The sequence below is a fragment of the Nesoenas mayeri genome (genome assembly GCF_963082525.1).
Source record: "Nesoenas mayeri genome assembly, chromosome: 4".
In the NCBI taxonomy this organism is placed as follows: Eukaryota; Metazoa; Chordata; class Aves; order Columbiformes; family Columbidae; genus Nesoenas; species Nesoenas mayeri.
Genome location: NC_137540.1, coordinates 5,130,829 through 5,145,127, shown reverse-complemented (window position 1 = coordinate 5,145,127; position 14,299 = coordinate 5,130,829). Strand labels below are relative to the sequence as shown.

The 14,299-nt window shown below is 40.2% G+C and overlaps 1 protein-coding gene across 1 annotated transcript in view; it reads left to right on the top strand.

Annotated features, from left to right (window-relative positions):
- SLC39A8 (solute carrier family 39 member 8) overlaps positions 1–14,299 on the top strand; it is a gene marked incomplete at both ends in the record, with an annotated part of 62,344 nt that overhangs the window by 24,417 nt on the left and 23,628 nt on the right. Inside the window, 2 exon segments of the mRNA XM_080343331.1 lie at positions 13,342–13,710; positions 13,712–13,858. Coding sequence (XP_080199457.1) covers positions 13,342–13,710; positions 13,712–13,858 — 516 coding nt within the window.

The window sequence follows — 14,299 nt, the reverse complement described above, 5'->3', positions numbered from 1 at the left end:
CATAAAAGTTGGCTGAGAAGACATGAAGTAACTTCTCACAGCCTATGTGTAATCAAGAACATCAGTTTAGTAAGCTGTGGTATAAAGTGAATTAAATTTATAACTATCCTTTTGTGGTTAAGTTTATTTTAAACTCACCAACTGAGGACTGTCCTTATGCTCATATCCTGGAAATGTGTGAGCATAGAGAGACAGGGAGAGGGAGAACTAACTTGTCCTGCTGCTCTGTGTGCTGCTTACACATGGGATCCTTGGCATCTAAACATGATGAATTGAAAGAAACCTCAGTCTTGCAAGTCCTTAGTGTTGCTAGCAGCTTCAAGGGAGTCCTACCTGTTGGTGTAGCACTAAAGGTGTATGTTCAGTTATTTAAAAAATGGAAGCAAGGCAGACTTTGCAATTGCAGAAGAAAGTGAAGGGCTGGTGTCTGATGTTGGAAGGGTGGAGAGGCTAGACTTCAATTTGGAGGAAAGACTGTAGATTTATTGCTTCAAGCCATATCTGGAACTGACACTAATCCAGACAGCGTGATTTGACCAGCTCAAATAATTTAGTGTGTCATGAGATGATGAATTGCTAAGGGGCACCCTGTAGGTTTTCTGGTAAATATTTGACTATGCTTAATTTCAAATTATTTTTTTCTTGTTGGCATCCTAGCTTTTGTAAGAAGTGCCTGCAACTGCTGGCAGCCAGCATAGTTTAGAGCAGTCTTTGGCTGTTCCAGGGTTGTGAAAACACGGAAGGGGTTTAACACCTTTGCATCCTCCGGATCCTTCCATGCTTTCCATGAGCTTGGCTTTCTGACTTGCAGCCAAGTCTTCATATCTGTGCAACTGTGTGCTTGCTGGGAATGCTGCCAAATGCCAGCACCTGTCAGAGCAGAACAAACTGCACGGGCACAACCCTCGCTGTTGATCAGCAGGGTGCTGGGATTCAAGGGTGGGGGCAGGCCAAGAGGACAGCTGTGAATCTCCTCCTCTTGGCAGGAGCTCTGCCACGTGTTCTCTGATACTGTGGATTTGCTGTAACAGGACTAAAAGGTAATGTCCTAAAAAAGCAAATAAGTGTCATATAGATTGAAAGAAAAATGCAATATAGTCATGAGCCATTACTGCATGAAAGATTTTGTTCAGCTTGCTAGGGAGCAAGTGAGAATGCTGCTTAAGGTAACATCACATTGCCTGTCTTGGGGTGATTCCAGTTCCCTGCTCAGCAGCGCACTTATCAGATCTTTTGCTGCTGTACATCCCTGACTTTCCCCTTGGTCCCTTTGTCTTCTAATAAATATCTATGACTGCTCTGTTGTCTATATCCACGCCTGTCTGCTGTCTCTGTGCATCCCCTAGAAATGATGAAACTGATTTAGGCCTTACACTGCAACTCTGTTGTTTTCTAAACAATTTTATTTCTCCTTACAAATTAAAGAGGAGAGATGGAGAAATTACTCTATCCTTATCCAGGCCTTTCCCTACAAGGTACACTACAAAATTCTGTCTTAATATGGGAGGAGTTTTTCTCTGGTTTTAGTGAGGCAAATCCTTAGTCTGTTGAGTGTTAAACACAGTAGTAGTTAGTGATATTAAATTAAAATAATTGAAAATCTGAAGTTTCAATTCAATAATGTGAAATGGCCTTAAAACCAGAGCAACTGCTCATTTTTAAGAGCTAAGATGAGTGGGTGTTCATGGTAGTTTTCTGATGGAAGTTTATTTTGGATAAATCATTTGGAAGTGTTTCAGTTATTTAACACAATCTTTCTTGAGTGTTGACAGTTGTTTTCACATTCTAGAATATGGGAATAACCTCACAGTTAGGTTATTTATTCCCTGAATCTTATGGCATGAGATGAAGATTTTTCTCCTCCTTCAGTTTAGTGTTATGATCAACCCCTATTTGCTTCCAATTTGTGTATGAGGATCACATCTTTGCCAGATATTTCATAGTGAAGGAGTCAAATCCTATTATTTCATTAAAAATACCAAGAAGAAAGCCATGTATTTGTACAATTTCTGCCTGGCAATATTAAAGTCACCATTGTGTGTGAGTAGTAGTAGGACAGGTGTTAGTCATTGCATTTTTTCCGCCATGAAGCCAACATCTCTTTCCTGTATTCTTAATAGTGATTGAAATGGTTCAAATAAGTTTAATCTTTCTTTAAAAAAAAAATTACAAGCAATGAAATAAGTTTGAACTTTCAGTCCACTTGCCAGAAAACTCCATAAGAAAGTATGGAGAAGGAGCTGGAGACAAGTGACCCAGGAATATCTGCCCTTGAATGGCCTCTTTAGTGTCTTGTCCTTTGGCTTTCGTCAGAGGGGTGGTGTAAGGCACTAAGAACAACCTATTGCTCTAGCTGCATCTTCCTCCGCCCCTTGTACTTGCAGGACAAGGAGGTTTTGTTCAAATTTCAAACACTCTCATATTACTTACTACCAAGTCAAGTGAAGGACAGAGAGGGGAAAGGTTTGCTTTATAAACAGTAAGGAAATTAGTGTGTCTGAGCAGATGGAAGCATTGAGATGCAAGTATTTAAATACATAGTCATAATATTTACTAGCTGACAGTGTGACAGAATCTTTTCTCCGTAAACAAAGGTATGTATACTCATCACTAACTTATCTTAATTTTATTTATGTTACTTTCAGTCACCTAGATAGGTATAAACAAATCCATTTTGAATTTCTGTTGTATGTTTAATTGCTTATCTATAATTCAATTTCATCACAACAAAAACTCTGATCACCTCTTAGTGGAAAAAAAAGTAGGATGCTAAAATGCCAATATAATAGTCTTACAGAGTGAGACATATATGATGTTGCATGACACTAACTGTTTAGGCCTTGGAAATTCCTGAAACGTCACAGAATTGGTAATTTTACAGTGCAAAGCTTTTGTGTGTTGTTGTGTGTTTAATAATATAATGTGGGATAGTTTAGCAGCAGTGTTCAAATTCCCTAAAAATTTAGAACATGAAAGTGCTAGAAGATATACCAATACAAAGAAATGAATCTGTTCTTAATGACGTTCTCTATACATCTGAGCAGAATGAGGTAGTACATAATGTTGAGCTTAGTAGTTCTGAGCTGATATCTCTAATGGGCACTGTGGGAATAAGTCAGCTGGTTTTGTTCTCTCAAACACTTCTGTTTCTGACAGCTGCTGGTGTTACCAGTCTGTGTGAGAGAGTTTCAGGTTTCTCAAACACCATCTGAGCGGTTAAGTCAGGACTTGGTATCATTATGTTTCTTACTGTAGTATGTTGGAAATTGTTAGAAATGACAAAAGCATGAAAAAAATAAAATGCAGGACCACATTTGAGATCTATTGTTTAATACTGGATTCCTCAACACCCCCTTCCTTGCCCCCTAAATAGTTATTTGATGCTTTCCAAATCCTTCCCTTCCTATTCCTTCTATGCTGTGAAATCCAAAGATCATGTTTTAATGCTCTGCTTCAGCTGGTCTTTGGAAGAGCACTTGTCTGGCCTCTGAGCAATGGCCACTTGACCTGATGAGAGATATTTCAGTGATGTGGCAGCTCTGCCACACAAAATGCTTTGTCTGTTGTTTATCTCACAGATGCTAATGGTAAATGCTCTCCCTACAAAAGACATCAGCTGAACGTTTGGAACAATTTGGGAAGGTCATCTCCTACCACAGTTAAGTAATGTGTTGCTAGAAATAGGAGATACTAGTGCTTCTCCCACATTATTGTGAACCAGCATTTATCTTTGCATCCTTGCTCCCAAGCAATAAAATTACATAATGTCCTTAAATAATGTGTTTTCTGTGTGCTGACATTGAATTTATTTTAGCAAAGAAAATAATAAAGTATTGGTAAAGTGCTTAACATGCTTCTCAAATTTTGAGCTTACCCCTTCTGCTTCTCCTGTTTAGGAATGTAATCCTATACAGAGCCTTGCCCTTGTTGAATAGTTTTTGTAGAAGACCTGCTCTACAGAGCAAGAGTGGATGGTGTGCATTAGGAGTTAAAAAGTGGATTCCATGCATTTGTTTGCATTTAAATCGTTGAACTTCACTATTTGTAAGTTTCCTAGTCTGTAAAAAGTAATGTAGTATTTCCTTCACCTCCAGGTTTTGGGAAGATGAGCTCATTAAACTCAATGTACATGAGATATTCCCTCACTAAGCTCTATGTACAGGAGATTTTTCAGATGAAGGTCACACTTGAGGCTCCTGTTGCTATTAAACTGTTGCTTTGGTTGCCCTTCAGTGAGGAGTGAAACTGTGCTTACTTACAGGGATTACATGGTGAATCTTTCTTTCATAAAGAATCATAATTAACTGCCAGCAACTATGTTAGGAATCTCAACACCTCTCTGGTGTGGAGCAGTAGACTGATAATTGTTTACCTATGAAACTTTCTCACTGGTTGTGCTTCGCTTTTCTGTCATGTGGTGGCCTATACCCACCCCCAAAATGAAGCATTTCTAGGGTAGTTGCTTAAGGCCATTTGTGTGGTGTGTTTGTGTTTTGTTTTATTTATTATTACATTGTAACAGTTCTCTCACAGTTATTAACATTTGCTGATGAAGTTTCTCAGTTATTCCTGTATTTGTGCGCTAAAAATAAGAATTATTTTTGAACAATTTAATAATCTGTTCATGTTGGTATAGTTCAAAATCTATAGAGGTGGATATTTGTCCAGGATCTATATATGAGGCCATTTCCTCATCTATAGCAATTTATTGTCTGCTTCTGCAGCTTAGACCTTGGAAACATGCTGTGTCCACACGTTTGCCTCACAAGCTCACAAAAACAGGGAACAAGCTGAACTGAATGAACTCTTGTGTTTCCTTTCTCCCTGCTGTGCTTGCTTGAGAGAACACCTTTTGTAGGCCAAGCAAATAGAGACTGCTAGGCTCTCTTAATTTTCGGCTTGCAAATTCTGATTCTAACTCATTCTTTGTTTTGCTTGGCCAAAGAGATTCTACTCTGATTTATACCAGAAGAACACAAATAGATTCAAAGGGCTTAACTTAATGTATTTATTCTTCAAAGACCTTTAAAAGTGTTAATGGACTATAAATGCTGTACAGCATTTTGAAGTAGGATGATAAGAAACCAATGTGCGAATTGAGCTGTAAAATTATCGAACACTTCTGCAGCCAGCTTCCTTAAGTTAATGGTGTTGAACTAGTTGTCTGATTTCTTTTGTGCATTTCTTATGAGGCCCACAGATGCAAATGCCTGAGCCTTTTTTTGTTTTTTTTTTTAATCTGTAACTTGTTTAGGAAGCATTCTCTGCCAAATGTTTGTACTGTGTTATCCTTTAGCCATTTTAACACTTTCTATTCCACAACTGATAGTAAATACTTTGGAAGGTTGTCCTGGTTTTTGGTTTTGTTTTGTTTTGTTTGTTTTTGAGTCACTCATTGTAGAGTTGTCTTCTCTGGAGACATTCAAAACCTGCCTGGCCACATTCCTATGCAATCTGCTCTGGCTCTGTTATAGCAGGTGGGTTGCACTAAATGATCTCCAGAGGTCCTTTCCAACCTCAACCATTCTGTGATTCTGTGATTTCCATATTTGAGTTGTGGTAAACAAAGGCAATACCTCCATGGAGGTTTTTTTTTAGTATTCTGACCTGATGGTAAGTTCACATATGGCTTCCAAAAACTTTTCTTGAACCTTTTCTGGTGCTGTAAATTCCTGACTCCTTTAAAATCAATGCTCTGGTACATTCATGACTTCAGGCTCTGCCTTCTGTACACATTGTGTATAAAGACTACTCAGCAGAGCTGGCAGTACTCCTGCCTCAGTAAGCTAGGCTTAATAGCATTAGGCCTTACAGAGAGTACAAGATTTTAAAGCAAAAATAGTTGAATATGAAAACAATCTGCTGTCACTTACACATGGTTTTCCTCCCCTTCCCCTACAAAAGCAAACAAACAAAACCAACAAAAACCACAACCAACCAACTCCAAACACACAGACACATAGTATAACATCCATGGTGAGGTTAGAAATAGCATTAGAAATTCTTACATAAACAGTAAGCATTTAGACCTGAAAATCACCACCACCATCTAGATAGATATACATTAAATAACTTGCATGTCAGAAATAACTGTTACATTAACATTTTGGCACTTACAGTACCAGCGAGAGAAGGTTCAAACTTACACTTCATATTGCCAAAGGCTGTTGCAGACAAATCAGTCACATAATACTAAAACGCAGCTATGCATAAATGCAACTTTCCTCTAGTGCTAAGTGATGATTCCAAGGTAATATATGAATTTTGTATATCTGCTCATACTTTGTTCAATAGAATGACATATCTTGGGAAACAGGGCACTTTGAGAAGGGTGAACACTGAAATATTTTGCTTAACTAGAGAACTTGTTGGGAAATGAAGGAGAAACCAGTGAATGAACATTAATGAACAGGTACTTGGCTAGCAGAAGTATAATTTCCTTCTCCATATGAGGAACCCTCACAGAGGGGCTTTTTATCCCATAAATTTGAGTGATCTCTAGATCAATTTATTGATTTACACATGTAACTGAAACAGCTATTTGTTCGGTGCTTCTGCTCTAATTGCTGAAGGAAGTTCTAGTGTCATCGTTACCCTTTGGCACGTTTTATTCCACTCCACTTGTTTTTATCACATGAGCATCAGCTCAGTTATATCCCTGAAGTCGGATGTAGCCATGTCTTTTGTAAAAAATGTACAGAACATTGGAAAAACTAATACAATTCAGTGAAACTGAGAGCTCTATATTTTCCTTCAAGGGCCAAGCATTGTAAAACTTCTTGAAGTGTAAGTTACTAATAGCTTTCAGAATCTTAAGATAACTTTTTTTTTAAAAAAAGCAAATTCTTTTTACAATAACACTGAGTAGAATCTTATTTTTTTCTTTCTTTACTGTATACTTTGGACACTAGGTTTCAAGTGCTGTGCATAGCCTATGGATATCCTTATTCTACGTGCCATATATGTGAAGATTTTTCTATAAATTATTTAGTGGTAGAATATCCCAAATACCTCTCCTGTTTGTGTTTAGACACACTCAGATTTAGTGGACTAAGCATGGAAATGGATTCCACTGTTACATGAACTAAGTCAATAATAATTCATACCTGTAATGATTCAGATTTAAATAAGCTCAAGATGAAACTGGAATTGCCTTTGATCTAATGTGCTACTTCTATGTATGGTATTAGAAGCTTCATCTCGGCATGTATTAAATCCAAACTTGGTTAGGTTGCCAGCTGGCAATCTCATACCTAATGTTATACCTATATGTAAGCGTTCATACCCTTTTCTCTTTAATTTTAGAAAGTCCTGTCTGATGTACCTGAATGTTTTGATTATCAATAACTATTCAATCCTGTTTAGTTTAATCTAACTTCAAAGGCATCTTGTGGCTGTATTCTACAGCATAATTATGAGTTGCGAGAGTTTTAGAAAACATATTTTCTAATACTTATCAACAAAACAAAAGCTGTTCTCATGCCAGGCAGAGCTTGAATGTTAATCTAGGCTACCAATACTTCTAACAAGTTCGTGAAAGCACAAAGAGTTCAAAAGCTGTCACAAACTGCATGTAACTCTGGTACTGCACTGTGATAATGCTGCTAGTCTTGCAACAGAATAGTACAAACTATTTTTGAAATCGTTAACACACTGTTACTTGCAGATAACTGCAGTTAGATGCCAAAATACATCCAGGAAAGAGCTAAAACTGAGATGCTTTTTGTGTTCAAGTATTCTCACTTAAATAACTGAACTGATATTTGACTGAGACCCACGGCCCAAATTTAAAAACTTTGTCATTTGAAGAATATTATTTTAATAGATTGAAGCACCACAGTTTTAAGTATATCTTGAATTTAAACTCAGCATGGCAACAGTACTTACTGAAGAATGTATGCAGGTTTGGAGTTCTGTTTGTTAATTGGAACTTTTAAAATCTCAGTGTTAAGCAGGCAGGTACAAGAGAAGTGACAGAAGGGCCTGATTCTGTGTGATAACCCACTGCATCCCAAAACAGGAAGGTGTTACCTGCATCTGTATTTCTCAACTGAAGTTAGATGCCTTCTATGTTATAGTGCCTTTTCTCCCCTCTCTGATATTAGTAGTTGTTGAAAAAATTAAGCACATTTACCAATCTGAGGGGCCTGTACTGCACCTATTTTGGAGATATGCTAAGCATACTGACACGATTTGCAAACTCAGACTTGAGTTTTCGTGTTTTCAGAAATGATTTGCTTATTTGAGCATGTTTAGCAGCTGTATTTCCAATAAACAAAGGGATTGATGTGTTGAAGGCCACTGATCTACAAGTGTCCAGAACAATTGTTTTCTGTAATTGGAGCTGGTAAGGCTGTTTTGGTCCCTCTCTAGAAACTCCATTGACTTTTGCACCATACTGGATTATGAGGAAAAAACCCAAAGAACTGCAGCTGATTTAGCATTGCTCCCTCACAGGGTTCGTCTTGATCCCTGCAGAATCCAGCCTGTAAAACACAACGCCAGCATGTTATGTCTCGGACATCCTGCTGACACTACTCTGCTTATCTAATCACACTAATATTGACATATGACTGCTTCTCCTTTATTCTGTGGTAACCCTTGTTCTTTAGTGACATACAATTCAGTGCAGATATGTCAATATAGTCTGGGCTTTTAGCTTTCAGTGGTGTACTGACCCTCCTCTGGGATCTTCTGGTGGATTTAAAGGTCATCACCAGGTAAGAGGTCACTACTAGGCATGTTCCTACAAAACATTAATTGTTTCATCAATGATTTTGAGACTTTAAGGTTGGTTTTGATCTAACTTTAGAACAATAGAAAATTTAAATTTCAAAGTATGTTTGCAAGACTTGTGGACAATAGCCTGAAATGTTTTAATTTGTAAATGTAAAAATTCTTTTTTATAATGCTAGAGTACAAAGTAAGGCTACCTTGAAAAAGAGCGCTTAACTTCTCAGCTTCCCTTTTCTTAAAAAATGTAGTTTAGCTCATAAGAATGTGTAGTGTTTTGTGCTTTTTTGTGTGGATGTTTGTTTTTTGTTTAAACACAGAAAAAAGAAGAGCTATTTTTTTCCAGAAGATGACTCTTCTGGCAAAGATTATCTGAGCAGTGTGAAGCCATATGAGCAATATTAATCTTCATGGTGAATAGTGTTCTCTTTCAAGGAAATTTATTAGTTTCTGTCTCCCTGCACACGTATCCCTGGGTACTCTGAGCTCTGACCCACAGCTGCTCTAGGCTGGCTCAGCTCTCCAGGCACTGGCTCACTTCATACCGTCAGAAGCTGTAGCCCACAGCTACTGCATTTTTTAAGTTAGAAGCCTGTTTACCAGCTGAAAACTTGAGATGGTCCTAGGCCAAAACTTCAGATTCAAAACAACGTGAAGCTTTGACACGACAAATATGATCCTGTCTTGAGCCTACACTAACAAGGTGGGGACAAATATTTCTAAAGTGTCAGTGGAATTTTATTAATCTTAGTTTTCTAATGAGCAGATATGAACTGAACATAATTTCATCTGCATTTCTCCATTAATGAAAACTCTAATTCTTATTGTGGTTGAAGATCCCTAAATATCTCTATATATTAGTCCTTGAAAATGTGAGCAGTAAAGGTTTTAATACTATTATTTTATTGTAAAGATTTTGTTTTTAAAAATACTGAAACAATATTTAATCTTAAGGAGCAAATGGATCACATTTCTTATCAGAAGCTTGGTGTTTTACAGTTTCAGAGAGGGAGAGCTAATGAACTGGCTATTGGAGGGTTGGAGAATGACTAATACCTCCTGCAGGGTGAAATCTATTGCATAATATTAACCTTTTGCATGAGCCAAGCTTCCCAGGATAGTAAACAATACACAAATGGTATGGATAGTGCAGCCTAAGAAAATAAGCAAGTAATGATTGATTTAGCATAGCAATGCCATTATACCTGTCATATTTTGAGGTCTATGCCCCTAGCACTTGTAATTCAACATTAAACTATTAAAATTACAGAGTCAAACTCTTCTGTAAAACTTGAGATCCCACTTTTCCCTTTGAATGCGTTACTGTACCAATATGAGGTATTTTGGCCAACGCGCCTTGAGGCAAAGATTACTTTTAATTCTGTAATTTCAGAAACTTTTCTACTATGATATATCAGGACAAATTTCTAGTGCCATTCTGTGAACCCTGCCTTTCAAAAATGAGTCAAGATTTGCACAGTGATGAGATTCAGGCTTTATTATCTTAAGATTTTTTAGGCCAAACAGTATGGTTTTTATCTGGCTTCTGTGGTTTTGAGTCTTCACAGTACCTTTTACCTGTGTTCCTAGAGCTCTAATCTCTGAATTCCTTTTCAGTATTTGCAAGAGCACAGAACTTAGAACTGCAAGATTCCTGAGGTGGCTATATTGAAAACTGAGTATCTATCTTAGCACACTATTAACCTGTAATTTATTGGACTGTGAGGCCCTGGAAGTTAAAATCTCATGGCTGTGAGTCTTTAAGTCTGCCTGGCCAAGTTAAAAATGAACAAATAGAACTGTTTGGAATTTGCTTACCACAGTGAAGAGAATTACTTATGGAAAATAGGTGGAAAAGGTGTCAGTCCAATATTTTTACACATCTCTACCTAGATACGTCCCCTAGAAATACCTATTGCTTTATGTCGTTTGATTCAAGGGTGTTTAGTTACAGGATATAATTTTAAAATCCTGTTTAAATAGATAATCCAACTCAGAGTTGAGAGCAAAAGGGTGCCAGAGTTGATACAAGGAATAGATGTGTTTTACCTGCCAAATGTCAGAATTATAATATGTTTGCTATTTTCAAATAAGTTTATTTCCATTGGTTTGAACGACAATAAACAGAGAGGGTTCTTCTGACTTGGGGATAAGTAAATAACACATACGATTACAACTCATGCTAGCTTTGATGTAATTAGCTGCAGCTTCACTGCATTTCTAAAGAGAAAACCCACTTCAGAGAGGATTTGGCCCTTTAGAAGATTGGAGAAGCTGATTATGTGTCTTGCCCACTGCTAGTCACCATCTGGTGCACTGGCACCTTGTGCTGGTTTAAATGTGACAGTAACATTACACAGGTGTAATAAAAGCAAGAAACAAAACAATAGTGAGTCAGGACCGTGAAGTACTGTTGGGAAATACTTATTTTACAGTGTACAAACAGATTGTTCTTTCAGTTTGAGAAAGCGAATTTGGCTCTGTTAGTACCTGACAAAGCTGTATCAGGCTTGATATGAACCAAGATCAGACTTTCTGATTGGGTTTGTACATCACAAGAATATGTGCAAAATCTGGAGTAGTCCTTCAAGTGCTACTTGTACAGTTTGAAAGGTGTGTGACCTTTGCTCTTATTGTTAGCAAGTACTTCTAGCTCTTGGGATCTTTTTTGGTAACACTCAGTTTAGAAACTACGTTTTTCTTTTAAACTACAGTAATATGAATGTGTCACTCCTTGAGGAAAAAAAATTGGCTCTCTCTCAAATAGAGCAGGATTTTCATTCTACAGAGGTTTGTCAAGAGAGAATAATTCTTAATGGAATCATCCAGGAATTCCTTAAACTTTTCAGCATTATGCAAATATGGGCCTAAGAACTAAAGCAAATATGAATTTCTTTAATTACACTAATTTAAATAATCCTTTACATTTCTGCGACTGATAAAAAGGAAGTCTTAATATATTTTGAGATTAACCCTTTGGCATTGCACAACAAAGCACTGACAAATCTTTCTGATGGAACCAGCAACCTGTTTTGATTTACCTGTTTTAACCAGTTTGCAGTTGTTTCCCATTTATCTAGTGGTCCTAAGGCACTTTTCAAGTATAGACTTTGAATTTCAGAATGCCGTCAATAATCGACTGTTTACTAAAGCTGTGTTCAGAAATAGAGACACTGTAGAAGAAAATAGAGGTGGTGCCAGTTCTGCTACTGACAGTGCTACTGCCTAAAGAATGTTGTGATTCTACTAGCAGCAAAGGAAATTTGTGTTATTTTCTCTGGAAAAGACCCAAAATGCACAAATAAATGGACAGGTGGGTAAGGTGGAGAATCTTCAGCCAGGGCTGGTGGTATAACCAGTGCAGATGGGGACTGTCATTTGGAACAACCTGCAACTAAATTGTGTGTGGGCTGGTTTTGGCTTCCACCAGCCAAGTATGAGGGAAACATGAAAATATCCTTGGCTATTCAGGGTCTAATTCAGAAGAGTAGCATTTAGGTTTTCCAATAGTAGAATTTATATGATTGTAGCTCTCTCTAGATTTTTTTTTGTTTGTTTTCCTGATAGTAGGTTATGCTGCTGGCATTTCTTTTTTCCTGCTATACTTTGTGCATTGAGAAATTGTTTATGAGGAATTTATCCAAATGAGTTTCTCTGTTTGTGAAGTATGTTCAGCTGTGACTCCTTCCCAGTGCTGTTACCCAGGCTTCCTGGCACACACAGTACAAAATTCTCATTTCAGAAAACTTGGAATCAGGGACAGTATCTCAGCTCATGTAATTCAGTACAGTTCCACAGAGGTCTGAATGAGAATCTGTTTATAAAATATTTGTCTTTAAAAATATGCTATCTCTTCCCACTACAGAGATAGGTAAGAATTTTGTAACAGGCAGTTACAAAATAACTTGTCAATAGTAGAAATTTCTCCTGAGCTGGAGCTGCTGCTACATGGCTGCTGTCCTGAAACCTGAGGATTTTCATCTAAACCAACTGACAGCCCCTAGGAAAATACCCATGAACAGTCACAACTTTCTATTTGTTAAAAAGGATGCATGAAAGAACATGCTTTTTTTGTGTGTGCATTAAACCTTCTTAAAATGGTAGGCTAGACACAAATCCATGTCTTGACTTGGGCCTGAGAGAAGCGAGTTACCTAACTGGCTGCCAGCCAAGTGGCTCATTCCAAGGTCCAGGTGCCCTGACTGCAGGGGTACTGCTGGTGAGGTGTGTGTGCGGCGGGTCCTACCTGTTTGTGTACCTGGCCTAGGCCTGGACCTTGACCTCGACTATCCCATCTGACATTTTGTGGATCATGGCAGGTCGGTCTGGGGCCTGTTTTTGGGGTGCAGGCTCTGTGGCAGACTGGGGAAGGCGATCAGGCAGACAGCTAATAAGGGCAAAGCGTGGACTTGGGGCAGTTCAGAAAAGACTCTGCACCTCCATGGATGTGTCTGGTTTTGTGACCCTTCGCCCCTGGGCCAGAGCTGGCAGCAACCAGGGGTTTTGCAGACTTCGCCTCTGCCTGGGTGTTGGTCTATCTCTGAGCAGCCCCGTGTCACCCTTCTGTTGTGACACCGGTTTACGGGGAGGCCCTGCGGTTGCCCTTAGTCCCGCGCCGGCGGGGCTCGGCTGACGCTCGGTAACCAGCCTAACACGGCGGCGGGGACCAAAAAGCGGCACGGCCCCCTGCCGGGGACTCCCGCAGGGCAGGGGGGATCAGCGGCGGGGGAGCGGCGCCCGCCTTGTCCGGAGCCCTGGGGCACCGCCGCGCTGCTGCCCGCCCCGTCTCCCCACTACGCCCCCCGGGGAGGGGCCGAGCCGGGCGGGAGCCGCTCCCGCCCCGCGGAGCACCGGGTGCGCGGGCAGAGGCGGTGGCGGTGCGGAGGGGTGCGCGGTGCTGCGCGCCTGCTGACACTCGCTGCGTCCCGCGGGGCTGGAGATGCTCCCACGCGGGGCGGTGTTGCGGGGGGCCCCGGCCGCGGCGACCTTCGCCGACGACGTGCTGCGCGTCTTCGGGGCCAACCACAGCCTGTCAGCCGGGCAGCTGTCCGCGCTGCTGCAGAGGCTGGGCGCTGCGCCGGCCCTGGGCGCGGTGCTGCCGCTGACCCACCTGCACCACAACCAGGTACCGCGGGAGCCGGGTTTGTCCGGGTGCCGCTTTGGCTGCGAGGCGAGGGCTGGGCTGTAGAAACGCACGTCCAGGAACAAGGGCACCGAGCTGGGTGGGCAGCTCGATAGTTTCTTAAATTTCGTCGCTGTCGTGTTTCCCCACGTTGAAGCGGGGAGAGAGGAAGGGAGGGAGTGTGGGAGCAAAGGTCTCCTGAGGCCCTGGGCCCGGATTTCGGGCAAAGGTACCGGCCCACCGGGGAGACCAGCTTGCGGCAGGGGAGAAATGCCATCCCTCAGGGAACTGCTGCGGTGCGGGGCTGCCCGAGGGGTCAGCTCTGCCTCCTCATTGCTCAGCTTTTAAACTGGCGCGTTTACTGTGTAAATAGCATCTGGACAACAGTGAGGAGTGTATGAGAATCGGCTAATGTTTCTGTCCAAGAGCTATATATGCAAATAT